This window comes from Oryza brachyantha, chromosome 1 (genome assembly GCF_000231095.2).
Source record: "Oryza brachyantha chromosome 1, ObraRS2, whole genome shotgun sequence".
Lineage (NCBI taxonomy): Eukaryota > Viridiplantae > Streptophyta > Magnoliopsida > Poales > Poaceae > Oryza > Oryza brachyantha.
In genome coordinates, this window is record NC_023163.2 from 30,605,633 (window position 1) to 30,623,412 (window position 17,780).

Sequence of the window (17,780 nt, forward strand, 5' to 3'; positions counted from 1 at the left end):
TCACAAATGGAGGCTCTAGAGTTTACATGTGTGATTGACCAGCAGCACACGTTCCGTTTCAGAGACTATGGAAAGACTTCCCATCGTCCTAACTTTTAAAAACAATACGGAATATCGTGACAAGTCAAATAGGTATGCAATCATCCGTACAATTTGCAAAATGAAGTATACGGTATAATTCACTTGTGCGAATTGTCAAAACTTGAGTAAACTTTACATGTAAAGTATATAAGTTACAGGGTTTCCGATGGTCTAACTCTGATCAGAATGCCTATACATTTGTAATTACAGGTTGCGCCTGATAAAATGTGACTATTTGACTTCTGTAAAGAATCATTAGGATTCTGGATCCTCAATACTGCCGACCCGTTTTGTGTTGGGAAAATCATGTTTTAGTTTAATTTAGTTATCTATAAACTATTAGAGCTGGACACTTGAGCTTGATCCAGCTTAACTGTATGTCCCCCACGGCCAGGTTCACTAGCAAAGGATACACCACCGATTACAATCAACTCTCCTCGCCTGCCGTTCCACTTGAAAAAACTGGTGTGGAGTAAACCAATTTCTGTGAATTCAGGGCTAGTCGAGAGCGTCATTTTGTCGCTTGGCTAATCTTGAATATAAACCATCTTGCTTAATAAGCTCACTGTGTTTCCCATCCTGCATAACAATACACAAGAACTTTAAGAAATCCAAACTTGAGCCTCACATCATATCATGCATAGTGCTGGATTGCCCTTTCAATGATGAGGATACATCAGTTGAAAACATACCTCCACAATATTACCATTTTCCATCACGATAATTCTATCGGCCGCTTGGATTGTAGATAGCCTAAAAGAGATGATTGTGTCAGCTCAAATATTCAAATTCAAAGTATCTGTAGTGTAAGCATACCTGTGAGCTATGATGATCACGGTTCTTCTAGCCTTAGGATCAGTACTAAACTTTGTGATAACACTCTAGTAAACAAGAGAGAAGAAATTAGCAAGCCATCCATGGCACATTGTAATTCTCTCTAGGTAAAAAATTGGTTAACATCTTTACGAGGAGGTCACCTTCACATAATGCTCACTCTCAGCATCAAGTGCACTAGTGGCTTCATCTAATACCAAGATGGATGGATCCCTAAGAAGGGCCCTCGCAATAGCCACGCGTTGCTTTTGGCCTCCACTAAGAAGAGCATCATCGACGATGGTGTTATAACCATCGGGGAGAGACATAATGAAATCGTGAGCATACGCCTGTTTTGCAGCACATTCCACTTCTTCCTGGCTAACTTCTCTTGGACAACCGTACCTAATATTAGAACTAATATCCATTCGAAATAACCTAGGTTCCTGCACGCACCAAGACATGGTTATTTCATACAACAAAAGTTCCATATGGTAGCACAGTCTTGAGTTAGATCTGAACCTGTCCGACAAAACCAATTCTTTCCCTGAACCATCTGATGTCAAGCTCACTGAGTAGGACATCATCAACTAATATCTGCATTCACCTCAAAACATAAATTCAGAACATCTAACTGGTTTGCTTAGAAGTGACAGCATGCGGTCGTGTGGTGCAGACTAGTTTAAAGGAGAAACCATCTTACTTGCCCATCTGTAGGTTCATATAGTCGAAGTAGTAGGTTCACTACAGTACTCTTGCCGCTTCCGCTAAGACCAACCTTTAAAGTTTCACAGTAACGTAGTCAGTTTGTTGGTCAGAAATTGAGTATTCATAAGTATGAAATAATGAAAGCGACCATGTTCCTTATATCTTACAATTGCAACTACTTCATTTGGATGAAGTGTTAGATTCAGTCTACCCAGAATTGGTACCTGTCAACAAAAACAGATCCTTAATTTAAGGGACACACAGTAACAACAGACTCCCCTTATTTACACAATAAACATGATAATTATGAAATACTTATATACTTTAAGATTCACTCTACTGGTTTAGGGTCAGATCAGCTGGTTCATAAGCAGGTAATAGTCATCAACAGAGAAGTATCCATAAAAGTGCTGTAATCATACCGTAGGTCTTGATGGATATGAAAATGACACATTGGCATACTGAATCTGACCTTCCAACTTCTGTAACCTGCGGCCTGCTATAATGAAGTACTTTAGATCACTGAGCACTTTTACAACCACAAAAACATTCTAGACATTCTAGATCAGACATCAGGCCATAGCAGCATCTTGTAACATGCATTTCTATTTTCTTGCCTTCAGAACTAAGTTGTCTGCTAGGAAGGAGATCCATCAAACGGAAGACCTTTTCACTTGCTCCAACAGACTGCATCAGAGAGGACCAGTTGTCTCCAATCCACCATGTTGACAAAATTAACCACTCAGCATACAGTATGAATTTTGTCAGCTGCTCAGCATTTAGCTTCCCAGCCATGATGGATATTCCTCCAATCAAAACTGCAATGACCTACACAAAGCTTGTTTGCAAGAATAAATCATCAACGGTACAATAAATTCATATCAGAGCCTGGCATTTATATTTTACAACATTATTGTTGGAGTATCATTATGAATCGAACAGAAACAGCAACCTACCTGAGTAGAATGGTATAGATAGTTCAAACTCAAACTCCAGCCTCCATAAGCCATTGTTTGCCGAAAGCTTACATCATATAGCTTGTCTAGCCACTTTGCATACCTATCAAAGTACAAAGCATCATGAGATTGTGTGTGTGTGTGAGAGAGAGGAGGGAGGGGTGGGGGGGGGGGGTGAGGTTGCCTTTTGAACTCCTGCTTTTCTGTTCCATATACCCGTACTGTCCTAACCAAACTTATCACCTCTTGAGCAACCTGATTAATGTGAAAACTGCGATGAGAACCTGGATTATCAAATAGCTTATCATAAAGAGTATAAACTTACATTGTTGGCACTTGCAGTGAACTCCTGTACAAATTTGGCTGCTCTTTTCTGATACCTATTAATCACAGTACAAAATCTTTCTCACATGAACCAGAGGTAAAGCAACAGAATAATAACTTGCTGGTGCTTCCTTAGACTTTCACTACTCTGGAAATGTAATATGGTAATACAGAAAAGGAATAAACAACATCCAAGATAAATAAGAGCAAGTTTTTACCGTCCATGAACAAGCATAATCGTTGACAATGTCGCACAAATCAACATAGTACACATTCCAAGCGGCCAAGATAATACCAGCAGATAAATTAATGCACCTACACCCTGAGAAAGCGACAAAATAGTATGTGAGTTTTTCAAAGTACTGGTTACATTTTCATACAAGAACACCAACAACCTTTCAACCTGAAGCAAATTGCGTGAGATTAGATTAAGATCATTGCCAATGACTCGGGACACTTGTTGACAGTCAGAACCAAGCCTACTTGTCAAATCACCAACAGTTTCTTCATCAAAAAAAGCAATATCCTAGCATAACGTAAAATACAGTTAAGAGCTTCATAGTCAGGTAGCCAAAGTAAAACAACAACAACAAAATTGTGAAATTAATAAAATTTCTTTCAGCAGCCATATTTATATCACTTTTACCTGAGAAAGAATAGAATCAAACAACATTTCTCTCATTCGTTTGACCTATGAAAAGATAATGACTGTTAGATGGTCAAACAAAGGGCAACTATGAGGAATAAACTTGGAAAGTTGCATTGAGAAATCTAACACAGTTTTACCAATATCATGTTTGCAACACCAAAACAGCAGCTTCGCACACCACTGCAGAAGGGGATACCAGCTAGTAAGGAACCATAATTGCTTTCTCACAAAACCATGCTGAAGACAAACAATTTTTACTTCAATGTAGATTATCATGCTAAAATCCTTTTTTTTATTTGCACATGTGCATTTCCCATGGTATTGGTAAATGTAGAACTTTGTATTTCTGCTACCATATAGTTCTCTACCCAACCAATTCCATTCATGAGTATAATGGAAGATTTAAAACATTCAACTAACCAAAGTTCAAGACATTACGATATCACCCTGGACTTTGACTACCAATATGTTATAGGGTTCACATTGTCAACTACACCATCCATGGAAGTGATCTTATGGACATAAACGTCTAACAACATTTCCACTACAACAATGTGATCAGGCGCGGTTGCATTGTATAGCAAAATACATGCTCGGAAATGCAACACTACCTACTATCTGGCTTATCTAAGGATCGCATCACGATTTAATCACAGTTTGAATAAAGCAATAACTGACCTAAACACTCCGGAAATCAAACACAAAACAACCAGAAGCTTGGCGTTCCGGTAGAACACCGCCCCTCCGTTCTGCGCAGAGAAGATGGACGCCGCAAGCAGATGGGGTATAGCGATCTCCGCGAGCTGCAACCACGACCACACATCAGCGCGCTAGACCCATCAACGAGAACTTCGCGCCAGAGGTCAAACTCAGGCATCGCCATTACCGCAGCGCCGATGAGGGACGCGAATCCGACGAAGACAACCCAGCGGTCGGCGGCGACGAGCGCCCACATCCGCCTGAGCGCGGAGGCGGCCGTCGCGCCGCTCGCCTCGGCGCGGCCGCCCCCGCCCCCGGCCTCCTCGCCGTCCTCGAGGCGCCACCAGCTTCCCCCGGGCAGCACGTTCCGCAGCCGCTCGATGAACTCCCCGGCGACGACGCGGCGCTGGGCGAGCCCGCCGAACTCTCCCCCGATCGCCGCCGCCGCGCGGATTCTCGCGGGCCTCAGCCGCCTCGGCGCCCTCCTCACGACCAACAGCGACGGCTTCCTGGGCGCCGCCGCTACGCTCAGCAACAGCGCCGCGGAGCCCGTGGCCGCGGTGAGCAGAAGCGCGGCCGGAGTCGGCATTTCTCCCCCCACCCTCACCTCCACCCCCACCCGACTCAGATTCCGATTCGCGTCAACCCGTGCCGCCCCCACGCGAGCGCCGGCGAGGCTCTAAATAGGGAGGAGACGTGCGGCGCTGCCGGCTCTGCGTCCTCGCCGGAGCTGGGCTTGCCGTGCGCGCCACTGGCACCGTAACGTCTCTCCCTTCTCCGGCTAAATTGTATTTTTCCGACGCCCTTTTTAATCTTTTTTTCTCCCGTTTTTTCGTCGTTTGCTTCCTTTTTTATTATCGTATTTTCGAATTATAGACGAAATAATCCATGTGTATGTGTTGCGCGTGCGTATGACGCTCGCGATGTGGTGTGGTGGTGGTATTTTTGGGGATTTAAATATTTCCTGGTGAAGAATTAATCATTTTTTAGAGTTTTTTTATTTAATTTAGATTGGACGTGGAGCTGCGGTTTCGTGGTCGTGATGAAGCGAACAGGTGGTGGTGGTAGGTACTATGAATTTTTGGATTGTTCAATGTGCTAAATAATGTGGTAGAGTTTTCCTTCTTTTTTTCTTTTTTATTACATTGAGGTGGTGTTGTGAAAAGGGAAAAGTGCTCCAGATTTTAAGCTTTAAAGTAGAGCGGTAGTAGTGTTGTGAAAGGTGATCCTAATCTTTTAAACACCATGAGGCTATAAAATAATTTAACACCGGGCTTGATGATATATGTCGCACAACAAAAGAAATTTCAGTTTAAATTTTATCTTCACCTACAAACAAGTTAAAAAATGTAAAGAAAAGGGTAATTGCTTGGTGCAATTTATGTATTTGTTCCGGAAAGAATATTCGAAATTTTTGATAAGAACTTGCTAATATAAATACAGTATAATTATTGTAGTTAAAATATAAGTTTATTTTTCAGTCTAAACTTTTATATCACTGAAAATACATATATAAAATTATATTTGTAAGTTATTTTTATTGTAAATATACGCTTGGCTTTTTACATGAAACACCTAAACTATCTAACCCCCAATGCTTACGGAGTGATAGGTGTTGCTATACTACACGGGTACTTATAAAGATAGGTGACTGCTCAAACGTGAATAATATTATTCATTATTGAAATTCTTTATGTGTGCATGAGTTTTCACCCCATCCCTCATATTTCCTAAATGATGGTTTATCGCTTGTAGGCTCCTTAGTTTTTATTTTTAATCCCCTACATATGCATTCTCTTAGTTGACAATGTGTCAATTGTTTTTTCTAAAATAGCTATTTTATCCCTCTCTCATACTTATGTATAATCTATATAAAGAACAAAAATCTCAATAGGAAAAAAATGCTTTATAATAAAGTCAAACGTGACATAATTATTTGTTGTGAAATTTGAAAAAAAAAACCTTCAACCATATTAAAAAATGATTTGATCCATAGACGAGTTTCATTGAGAAAATGAAAACCGAACTTACTTTTATTTGATTTAAATTTTGGTCAAATACTGTCCTGTTCTCATAGAAAATGGTTTTAAATTTATTTAAAATTTAAGTTTTCAGATTTCAATTTGTGGTCAAATAATTCTACCATTTTTCTTTTTACAAATGAATCATTTTTCAAAGCAAGGATTGTGTTTGTTTAGTAACCTAACAATAGAGATAAGGGCAATATAATTATCTTCAAGTAAGATTAATGGTCAATAACACGGTCAACTAATGGAATAATGGAATAAGTATACGAGGCATCAAAATAAAAATAAAAAATCAGTGGGAAACAGGGGCCCCACCCTAGCAAACGATGGCTGCTCGAGGACCAAAATCAACGAGGGGCCTCAAAACATCACGTGGTCGCTCCGAAGGCAAGACGACCGACGCGTGTGGTTCCTGGGCTCATAGCCCGTAGCGTTTGCTTCTTAACATTTTGAATGTGCTGGTTTTATTTGAAGGAGGGTATTTTGATCATTATTCTAGAAACTTCCTATCCCTATCCATCAACGGGACAAAATATCCCTTCCCATGACCTGCAATATTGTTCCACTAGGATATTATTTCCATTTCCAACCCTTGAATGACCAATTTCCAAACACGGCTTATTATAGAATTATAATATATTCATATGTATCCTTACATACATATAATCTATAGCACTCATGCACTCGATACAGTTACACCAGTGAGGAGGCAACCATAATTTAAAGCCTAGACGACGGACAATGATAACTATAATCAAATATATAATATATACTTTTAATTGCTTAATCATTAATGTCGTTCTGCATCACGTAATTGCTAATCTTGGATGGTTTGGTGTCGGAGAGCCTGGACAGGGCTGCCCGGGAGGTGAATCTGCCCCTGGATATCACACCTCATTTGTAGTGTATATATTTTTCCCACTGGTCTATTGAGAGAAAGAAATATTATCTCTATTTTCGATATACTAGCATATCACCCATCCGTTGCAACAAAAATTTATTAAAGAAATATCATTAGTATGTTATTAAAATAGAGTTAATAAAAATGGTTTGATACAGGGCGCGGAGCTACAGTATACCCGTCGGGGTCAGCTGACCCCACTGACTTCCGACGAAATTCATCGTTGTACTATTTAGGCAGCTAAGATGAAACTAAAAATTATGTAAAATTAGTGTATTCTAACCTCGGTGACCCCGATGAACTAATTTTCTAGCTTCGCCACTGATTTGATACGTAGGTCTTAGTTATTTTCCTTTAAAAAATAAGAAAGACTTGGTGGTACGATGGGTGACAGATTCACTGACATTACTATTTCTCTTTATATGAGTATAGATATAGATATTACAACAATCATACTCGTTAATATGGCACCTGCATACAGAAAATTACACCTCTACAAGCCTAACACCATTGAGTTAAGGGAGCTGAGGTCAAAATAATACACAAAGTGTGGTAGGTGAAACTTACGGGCTATCGAAGATGTCATTGATCAATCGAAGCGAATTGATACAAAATTTTGAGTTGATTTGGTAATGTTTAAACCTTTAGGTTATGCCGTTTCTACGAAGTGCTATATAGCGCCCTCAACAGTCTTGTTTCTCTCTATGATTGGAGCTATTTGAATTTTTTTTAGCCTGTTCAAAGTGTAGTTTTTAAAATAAACTATCTGAAAACCTTTTTCAGGTTTGAACCGTGTGTGTCATGTCATTTTTAATATTTAGTGTGGCAAGACCAAGGCTGTTCTAGAGGCCTTGGTTTTGGCCCAAAAAGACCCTAACATCTAAATCTGACTCAAATCCACTCCGCGATCCATCGACATGGCTCATTATACTCTTTATATTGTATTTTTTTTATAACTTTTTGACTTAAATACTGGTTCGTTATAAAGCTATGTTTGTGTCATGCCTGATATATATTTAGCGATCTAAAAGTTAAGGCTAGAAAAAAATTCAGTGAAAAAGACACAAAACTAAATTTTAACTTATAAACATATAAGTAATAAATATACGTAGAAGTGAAAAGAAAGGGGAGAAAGGGGGTCAGTGTCGCACGGTAACGTTACTACACCATGAATAGTATTGCTACATTATCCATCACATCATCTTGAATGGTGTGACAAATTGGTTTACTCCTAAAAAATAGTTTTAAGGGTTTGTTTCAAAAAATTAAGTTGGCAGTTAAAAAATGTAAGAAAAATCGAGCTACTTAGCCAAGCCCTGTAAACTTAACCCAGTTCTGTTGTCTACATATAACGAATAGCAGGGCTCCTGCTTCTCTTACGGAGAGAAACAAACATTAATGTATTATGCCTATCGAGTTTCCGTTTGAAATTAGTTTGTTATTTAGCCCACCATCATTTTGTCATATTTATACTTTTAAGCTAAAATTTTAGTTTTAAAACTTAAATATGAAGTTGATTATATGGTTCTTTTTATTTTTCAAACTCTGCTTTTAAATCGTTGAGAACACATATATAAAAAATCTAGCCATAAATTAATTTTAATTGTTAAAAAGTCGGTCTGTTTATGTTTAATTTCGATAAAACAATAACGGTCTTACGACAAGGAGCAATTGGATAAGCAAGCTAAGTTTGGCATACGCATGGTTATGGTCGTAAATTAGACTAAGTGCATGCTAGCCATGTTACTTAAGTTGGTCCAACGCATGCATGTGATTATGCAAGTCTACGGATAAGCCAGCTCGATGCCTCCACACGAAATTTCCTAGCAGTTGCTGTTCACTGAACTGGTGTTAAATATCTTAATTAGTTCTTCCGTTCAAAATAAGTATATATAATCTTAGAGTTTAGATTTTACATTAAACTATAACTTATCGTGGGATAGAGGGGTTGCAGGTAAGAGTGTAAGTGAGCCGGTCCGCTAACCCGCTTATAAGCCAAATAAACGGGTAGTCTATCGGATTACTCCTTAATTGGTCTATAAACGGGTTTACGGGCTAGCCCACTTGTACCCCTAGATGCAGGTCAACCCGATCGATAAACATGATCGCTCATGCATGACAAACGACTGATCCCTCTACATGATACATGTCTCCAGATGATCATGTCGGTTCAGATTCTCCATCAACCCCGTCTTTTTACTTGTGTTTATGTTTATAAGTCAGAATTTGAATTGTTAGCCTTAAATTTTAAACAGATTTAAGTTTTTCTTTCATCATAGAATTTTCCAGTATTACCTATTAGATTGCTAAAAACACATACATAAAAGTTTTATTAACAAATTATTTTTTATTTATAAATATGATATTTAGTTTTTTGCCAAACAAACTTCACGCTAACATGCAAGCCTAAGAGCATATGTGGTTCTTTCTTTTCCCGTGAATTACTTATATTTTTCTTTGGTTTTATACATACGTTTTACAAACTACTAAACGATTTTTTTACGAAAGTTTCTATGTAAAAGTTTACTCTCATATTTCTAAAAATAATAATTTTTAACTTTGTAGTAAATAATTTCACCGTTTACACAATTACATAGTTATCCAAAAATCAAATAATTTCTCGTCCTTCTTCTTACACTGAAAAACAGCCGTGGTACCTATATATTAGCAGTACTGTAGAGAGGATTCCACCCACGCCATTTGGATTTCAAGCTAGCTAGAAACCATGCACACGAACGAACGCAAGCACGAGAGAACAGAACACCAGTACCAAACCACTGCCAAATCATTACACATATACTATCACCGTTTCATAATGTAAGATTTTCTAACGTATCTTAAATTTATATAGATATCAATGAATCTAGACATATATATAAACAATATATATTGATTAATAGATAAATCTAAGCATAGCTAAAACTTCTTATATTATGAAACGAAGAGAGTAGCTTAATTATATATAGCACTAGCATCTATGATGCCGTCCCTGTAGCAATGCTTTGAGTTGGCGCAACAGCGCACCACCGGATCCAGAAAGAATTCGCCGAAACTCGCACATCATTGCCTTATCCTTCACGAACACACACCGTCTACCTATCCCTCCATCTATAGCTGTATCCATCTATCGCCCTACCTATCCTATCTCCTTTCCCTCAAATAAAAAACAAAGTGCACCCTTCTTTCTTTGTTTCTCTATTTGGCATTCCTTGCTTTTAAATCTATGTTTAGTTATTTGTTCTATTCAAAAAATTTAAATAGTTATTAGTTATTTTACTGTTATGTGATTTATTAATAAACCTTCTAAGAACTTATAATTATATCTATTTATATAAAATAATTAAATAAGACGAATGAATAAACGTAGATTTAAAAGTCACGAGAGCTTCAGCGCAGAAACAAACAAACATACAACCAAAAGAGAAAAAGCGAAAGGAGGCAGAGGCCCCATCCACATCTGGTCGCTGGTTCGAAACGCATACAGTTCCAATCATGCATGTGATTCATGGAGATTGCCGATGAGACCGCGCCGAGAGATGCAGTTACGTGGCGCCGCCGCAGACGGGAAGACGAGAGAACCTACCAAGAGGCGGGCCACTAGTTTATCATATCATATCATATCATACCACCCGCTAAAACCGTAGGGACACCATCTCGTCATGTTTCCCTTCCACGCCGGCCGGCGACCTCTCGTGCGAGGTGAGGTGAAAAATAAAAAGGCTACTGAATTTTAAATTTTAAATTTTAAGATAGTTCTAAAGCTTTTGATCATTGAATTATTTTTCAGTATTTACTTTTAAACTACTAAGAACATATATGCAAAGTTTTTATTTACAAATCGTTTGTCATTTTTTTTAAAAAAAGACAAAAGATGGCAGCCCTAGGCTACTGTACTGCTCGATCTTGGTTGTTGCCGTGGGGGTTAGCTTCGTCCAGACGAAGAATCTGCAGGGGGTTAGTCAAACTCAAACAACGCCGGGGATGAGATCATCCATGGACGCTGGCCATGCTTGAGGCCGGGATTGCAATATTCTAGTGCATTCTTGGTCAATGCTTTTGACGGCATGCAGAGGAAATGTTTTTTTTATGCAGTACAGTATAGTATGAGAGAACCATGCATGTAGATCTAAAAGGTGAAAGCATCTGATAAGTTATACAACACCGAGCGATGCAATGGTTCATGTGTCTGCCTGTTTAACTAATGTTCTTAATTTAGCCGCAATGGAGACGACGATTAATTAAGGTACTCAATTAATTAATGTTCATGCATGTACAGGACACACTACAGGGGTTCACTAAACAACCAAACCATTAACCACGCGTTCGATCTTAGCGTCATTTTTATACGGGATACTACTCAATTATACCATCCCTAGCGCTACGCTAGCTTCACGTGCATGCACAACTTAATAATCCGGAGATTTCACCATCAGGTATAATACGGAGCGAGCTAGCTAGCTAGCTAACTAAATAATTAAAAGCTTCAGCGCATCTGCCATGGCTGGCTGCACGAAGCATTAGATTAGTTCAGAGTTTCTTCAGATGCTCACCGCCATCTGGCTCATGGAGGCGGCGGCGGCGGCCTCCTGGCGAGACCTCCGCGCGCCGCCGTGCGGGGACTTGCCGCCGCCCTTGCAGCCGCCGTCCGGCTTGCCTGCCGCCGCCGTGTCCACGCTGTCGTCATTGTCGTCGTCGCCGCCGGTGACGGCACCGGCGGCCTTTGTATTGGAGACGCCGGGCTTCTCCGGCGAGCCATGCTTGTGCTTTCCGACCGCCCCCGACGAGTTGTTGTTGCCTTGCTCCAGCTGCGTCGCGCGCCTCACCTTCACGCCGCGTATCAGCTGGTGATCAAACATATGAACGTTACGGTTAGCTGCTGCTTGCAGAAAATTAACAGAAGTATTAATTAATTCCAGGAGATAGAAGGAAAAGAAGAACAAACTGCCGAACTGATCAACCGAATTAAAGGCAAACAGTGGCATGCAAACTACTCATGCAGTGCATGCAGATGTGAAATCGTGCTGAGCAAACCATCATATAGTGTTTTGTCATTTGTGGCACTCGAAATTCACCCAATTGAGTGGAGACAATGATTTTTCTTTTGTCCCTAAGGGAATATCCCCTCTCTCACATGCCATCCACAGAAATTTTGAATTTTTCTTACAATATATAGATAATTGTTGATATCACTTCATAAACATGGAGGTTTAAATTATTAGACCTATACAAGTTAAAAGAAAAAAATAACAAAAAATTAAACTCTTTGTATGTGTCACTTTCAGTCATCTTTTGATACTTTTTGTTTCTACTTGTATGGGTCAGATTTGAACTTGCAAGCTCATATAGAGTGATATTTTTGACATATGAATCTATCTTGCCAGAAAAAAAATTCAAAATCTTCTATAAATATATAAATGATGAAAGAAATGAGGAAACAGTGTCTTTAAGAGGAGCAAAATAGCTTTCTCGCAGATTTCAGTTTAGCCTATTTGAGAATATATATGTAAAAAGAACACATGGCAATTAATTAAAGTGAATACTCCAGTATATATATATATGATGAACATTACATATTTGCCCGACTTCATATCAGAGTAGATCACTATGAAATCACCCTCCTGCAACTCATTCGAGCGAACAAAATCACCTGAAAAAACATATACACCACAGCGATCAGCAATACTTGAAACCAGAGATTAAGGATGGCAATTATCTGACTTGTGATTGTAAATTTGAATAATTCAACTTTTGCCTCACCGGTGTTCTCTAGAAGATACATCCTGCTTTTGTTGTTGGGCCAAAACCTGTGTTCATGTAAATCAAGATCCATTAATGTCAGGAAATCACAATATGAATTATCAAATATTCACATAATTTATGCATAATGTTACTACTGAAAACAGCAAGAAAATTTAAATTTGATTCTGTTGTATCCACTCGAGCATCAACATAGAACACGATGAGTGCATGCTCCTATTTGACTCCCAGATTCCAATGATGTGTTCATTTTCATATGACCCACTTTCCCAATTGGGAAAGGGACCATGATCATGTCATTTACTATATCTGGCCCATATGTTCTCCCCCCCCCCCCCCCCCCCCCCCCCTCTCTCCAAATTAACAAAGCAACAGGTGGACTTAAAACAAGCAAGCTTAATTAGCAAATCCAAATCCCCTCTTCGATCGAATGGCGACTCACCGGTACCGCATGTTCCACACCTGAGATGTCCCGATGTCCTCCATCGGGATGGAGATGCCATCCCTCGTCTTCAGCTCCGGCAGGTGAACCTCCGCTTCCTTCTGAAACCATCCACAAATCAACAAGGGGAGAATTTTTAGTTCCACCAATCTGAAGAAAAGCAACACCCATGATGGAGCAATCTGTCTTAAATCAGGTGAGAACTGTGCGTGTGTGTTCGTGCAAGTGGGATCGTTCCATGGAACGCATTAGCAAGAGGGGTAGTGGAGGATTGGAGGAGAAGATGTGGGTGGCGGCGGCGGCGGCGGCGGCTGTCTCACCTTGGGGAGCACGATGCGGCCGAGGCTCCCGACGTCGCTCTGCTTCAGCACCTTCTGCAGCAGGAACCGCAGGTTCTTGTCCGTCTTCGTTGCAGCCTGCAACAACGACGATCCACGCCGTTAATTATAGGATGACAGCGATGTGAGTGAGTGTGTGTGAGTGGAGAAGATCGAATTGAGGAATCAAGAAGGTGTCGCTCGCGTGAGATTCTAGCTATGGTGGATAGCGATTGATTGATGTGAAGCATCTGCATGCATGCACCTGCCGCTTCTCGGAAGCCGCCGAGCGCTGAGGGCTCTCCTGCTGCGCTCCGACGGCCGCCGCCGGCTGAGATACAGCCGGCTTTGGCTTCTCCGGCGAGGGTTTCTGCTGCTTTGACGTGGAGGGATTGTTGTTGGGCTTGTTTGATAGTGGATTCTGGATGACCTGGCCGGCCGGCGGCCAGATGCCCGGCCAGCTCCGGCAGCCGCCCGATGACGGGGTGACCGGTGCCGAGTGCGCCGCCCGAGGAGAGGGCTCCTGTGGATGGCCGGAGATTTGGATCTGGCTCAGGTTGATTTGCTGGCTACGTTGCTGCTGCAGGCAAGACAGGCGGCGCTGCCTCGCCATCCGCTTCTTCCGGGCCTCCTTTGTCGCGGAGGGCTCGACTCCGGCGAGGCGTTGAGAGCACATGGCGTGGCCACCGGAGTATTGCCCGACGAATCCGGTGGTGAACGGCTGTGGCACGACCGACGGCATGGTGTAGGAACCCGTGGAGGAGCCGGGGAACGGCGCGAACTGCTGCGGCCAGGCCATGTTCCCTCCGCTCGACGCATGCATGTCAGCCGCCGGCGCGGCGGCGGCCGGCGGGGAGAAGGGCTGGCTGTTCACGACCACGCTGCTCGTGCTGCAGCTTTGCTGGAAAGGGTACGGGCCGGCGCCGCCTGGGTACATGGCCTCGCCGCCGTACGCAGCTGGCGGCGTGAAGGCCTGGTAGGGCATCCAGGATGTGGCGGCGGCGGAGCCCATCTCCTGGCCGCCACCGGAGGGGAACTCGTAGCCAGGGTTCGCGCCGGGGCTGGGGAGCTGGCCGTTGCCGTGGCCATGCGGGTCCGACGCGGCGTCGTCCATCGCCGTTCGGGGGCGCTTCTTCTGGAGGTGGTGGTTCTGCACCCAGGTGAGGATGAGCTTGAGCAGCTGCATGGTGCCCTGGCGCCCGCCGCCGAGCCGTGCGGCCGCCGCCTCGATGGTGGATCGGCGGAGGCGGATGCTGCGGAGGTCGTCGGCGGAGATGTATTCACGGTTGCTCGTGAGCCACTCCATGAAGAACGCCGGCAGGTCGTCGGCCGCCTCAATCCCCATGCATGCGTCGCCGCCGGCGTCTTCTGCCCCGGCCGCCTCCAGCATCGCCTTCGCCTCGCCGGTACAGTCCACCTGATGCGGCTGCCCGGAGATGGCGTCCTCTATCATCATCCCAACGTCGTCCGGGAACAGCGGCTCGGCCTCCCACGGCACGGACGACAGAGACGCAAGGTCGAGGAGCTGGTCTATATCCGCGAGCTCATCAAACCCGTCCGCAGCCGACGCCGGCTCACACGGCTCCCCGCCGACACCACCCCCACCCCCTCCCCCCGCGGCGGTGGTGAAGGCGCTGGACGAGTTCGACGACGACGACGACGAGAAACTGGAACTTGTCGGCGAAGAGAGGCAAGGGAAGTCCGGGAGGGACGGGAAGGTATCGTCCGCGAACAGGAAGTCATCCCTCGCCTCCGCGCCCCTGATCTCCGCCGCCGGGGCCTTCCCCCGGCCGCCGCCGCCACCTTGCCTCCCCGCGTTCCCCTGCGAGTGCGGCGCCGACGAGCCGGCGGAGGCGTCCATGCAGAGTGGTGCGAGAGAGGGGAAAGCGGCGGGCGGAGAGAGCGAGATGTAGGCGAGGCGAGACGAGGCGAGGCCTTTGTCTCTCCGTGTGTAGGTGTGGAGGTGGGTGCAGTTACTGAGAAGGAGACGAGCAGGAGAAGCAGGAGGTGGAGGGTGGGGGAGAGAGAGAGAGGCGAACCGAGATGCGGCTGCGGCGCACACGTGGCGCCCCGCGAGGGCTGTGGGAAGCGCTCCACCGCCCACGCCAGCCTCTCCTCAGCCACCGTGCCTTTCGCCCCACGCACCAACCCGGCGCCTCTCGCTTCCGGTGGGTCCATGTTTCTCGCGGGCCCACCAGTCATTCGGCTGGGCTGGTGAGCGACGGGTGGGCGCTCCGTCTGAGTGGTAACGGTCAATGACAGTGGGCCCACGTCACGGATGGCCCCACATGTCAGTGGGCGGTGCGGGATGCGCTGGCGCGGGATTTCGGCGCGTGCGGGTTTTGACCGCGTGCCCCCCCCCCGTCGGGAGGAGAGAGAAGGTGTGCGCTTGCCTGCGTCCCAATGACTTGTGGGCCCCGCGCGGGGCGCTCGAGGGGTGCTCGAACCCGTGTGCGCGTAGCGCTTTGGGGCGCCGTAGGATGTCCGTGTCGCGGGCGCGCCGACGGGGGTGCTGCGCGTTCGCTGTTCCTGGGCCGTCCGATCGGGACATCCGCGGAATCCAACGGGCGACATCTTCGCGAGGAAACCCTCTCCGTCTCAGCTGTCCGGAACGTGGGTCATGATTCTTTTGTCTACGCGCACCCCCGAAACGTACCACGGGCTGGAAATGCTGACGTGTAGGCGTGGGTCGCACCTGGTTACGATGACGTGGGGTCCTGCCATTGGTTGGAGCAGAGGTGGCGCGTATACTTTGGAGGCGCGAACACGTGGAGGCAACGGCCAGCTCACCAGCAGCCGGGGGAAGCGTACGCAGCTAGCATGGCAAGCCTGAGGTTGCTGTTGCCGTCGTTGCGTGTGGATGGAGCGTCCGGTTTGTCTTGTTCGGAGGTTGCCGCTAGCCCTGCTAGGATAGTATGTGTTGCACGGGTATGAGCAAAATTTCGCTTTATCATGGTTCGTTTGCTTTGCCACATATGCATTTGGTGAGAAGGCAAACCAAAACCATTTCAAATACAGGGAGTGATCGGCGGCGTGGAAATGCACAGAATCAAGTCTGGCTATAAGCCAAAATTTAAATTTTTAATATTAAATTTATAATTGATTTAAGATTTTTTTTAGTTTATATTCTAGCACTGACTTTTAAATCACTATAAACACATATATAAAAAATATTCGTAAAATATTTTTATTTACAAATATGTCAAAATAGCCCAACAATCACTCCTTTGTCCATCCAGGATGATGTATGCTGCAACAAAACTCGACTGCAGCAACTAACCTGGTTAACTGCCGACATAACCAAAAATTTCCTATACGACTTCTTTGATGTTTTTATTGATGATTAGTGGCATTCATGTGAGGTTTCAGTATGTTAAAAACACTGTACAGTCACTTGCATAAAAGTTTAAATAAATAAAATGTGTATTAAGGAATCCTGAGGTATGCATATATTAATAGCCAGCAAAAACACGACAGACTCTGCACAGTTTCTAGGTCACTAAACGTGATATATTGGTAGCATGTCTCTTATATCTCTTTTGCATTCAAGATAAAGACACACATGCATATACTTTCTTATGTAGTTAGAAACCACTAGCAATTAGTACCCCTAATTCCTAAAGCTTGACAGATAAATATGACACGTCATCACGCAGTCACCCACTGTCACTTGCAACTATTAAAGCCATGCAAGAATGTTGCATTATTTATAGTTCATTATACATATCTAGCTTAACATGTATGTAAGCTGTAAAAGCATCATCCAACATTGTTTCATCACATTTCAAAATATATCCACCTATCACTTTTACAATATTTAACGTGCATTCACTGGTATATCCTGCAGCAAAGCACGGACCCTATAGTAACTTCTATAATTGAGACAACCAAAAAAAAAACTTCTATAATTGAGCACTAAAGTATTGTATCCTATGCATGATTGAAGCTCTTGACTAAAAGAAAATTGAGTTTGATTCAAAATTTTTACCAACCATTTTCATCTTTTTTTGTTAGATTGATATATCACGAGACTTGCGTTGACACAACCACATCATCTTGTATATCTTTGTATTGATGTCATGCTACGCAAGATTAACAAAATAAGG

General features: G+C 43.5%; 2 protein-coding genes across 2 annotated transcripts; both read right to left on the bottom strand.

Annotated features, from left to right (window-relative positions):
• Nucleotides 1–140: 140 nt before the first annotated feature.
• On the bottom strand, nucleotides 141–5,069 carry LOC102703748 (ABC transporter B family member 26, chloroplastic). The gene is made up of 18 exons (XM_006646531.3): nucleotides 4,418–5,069; nucleotides 4,210–4,334; nucleotides 3,669–3,711; nucleotides 3,529–3,573; nucleotides 3,286–3,408; nucleotides 3,101–3,204; nucleotides 2,884–2,938; nucleotides 2,743–2,813; nucleotides 2,559–2,661; nucleotides 2,220–2,430; nucleotides 2,025–2,098; nucleotides 1,770–1,826; nucleotides 1,598–1,672; nucleotides 1,417–1,491; nucleotides 1,059–1,340; nucleotides 898–962; nucleotides 774–834; nucleotides 141–660 (listed from the first exon to the last, which is right to left on the bottom strand). The coding sequence occupies exons 1-18, from the start codon at nucleotides 4,817–4,819 to the stop codon at nucleotides 580–582; spliced, it is 2,052 nt and encodes a 683-aa protein (XP_006646594.3). The 5' UTR covers nucleotides 4,820–5,069; the 3' UTR covers nucleotides 141–579.
• Nucleotides 5,070–11,351: 6,282 nt separating this feature from the next.
• LOC102719911 (B3 domain-containing protein VP1) lies at nucleotides 11,352–15,535 on the bottom strand. Its single transcript, XM_040529579.1, has 6 exons — nucleotides 13,940–15,535; nucleotides 13,678–13,773; nucleotides 13,358–13,458; nucleotides 12,916–12,962; nucleotides 12,729–12,805; nucleotides 11,352–11,999 (listed from the first exon to the last, which is right to left on the bottom strand). Exons 1-6 carry the CDS (start codon nucleotides 15,533–15,535, stop codon nucleotides 11,697–11,699), a joined length of 2,220 nt encoding a protein of 739 aa, XP_040385513.1. The 3' UTR covers nucleotides 11,352–11,696.
• Nucleotides 15,536–17,780: the final 2,245 nt, after the last annotated feature.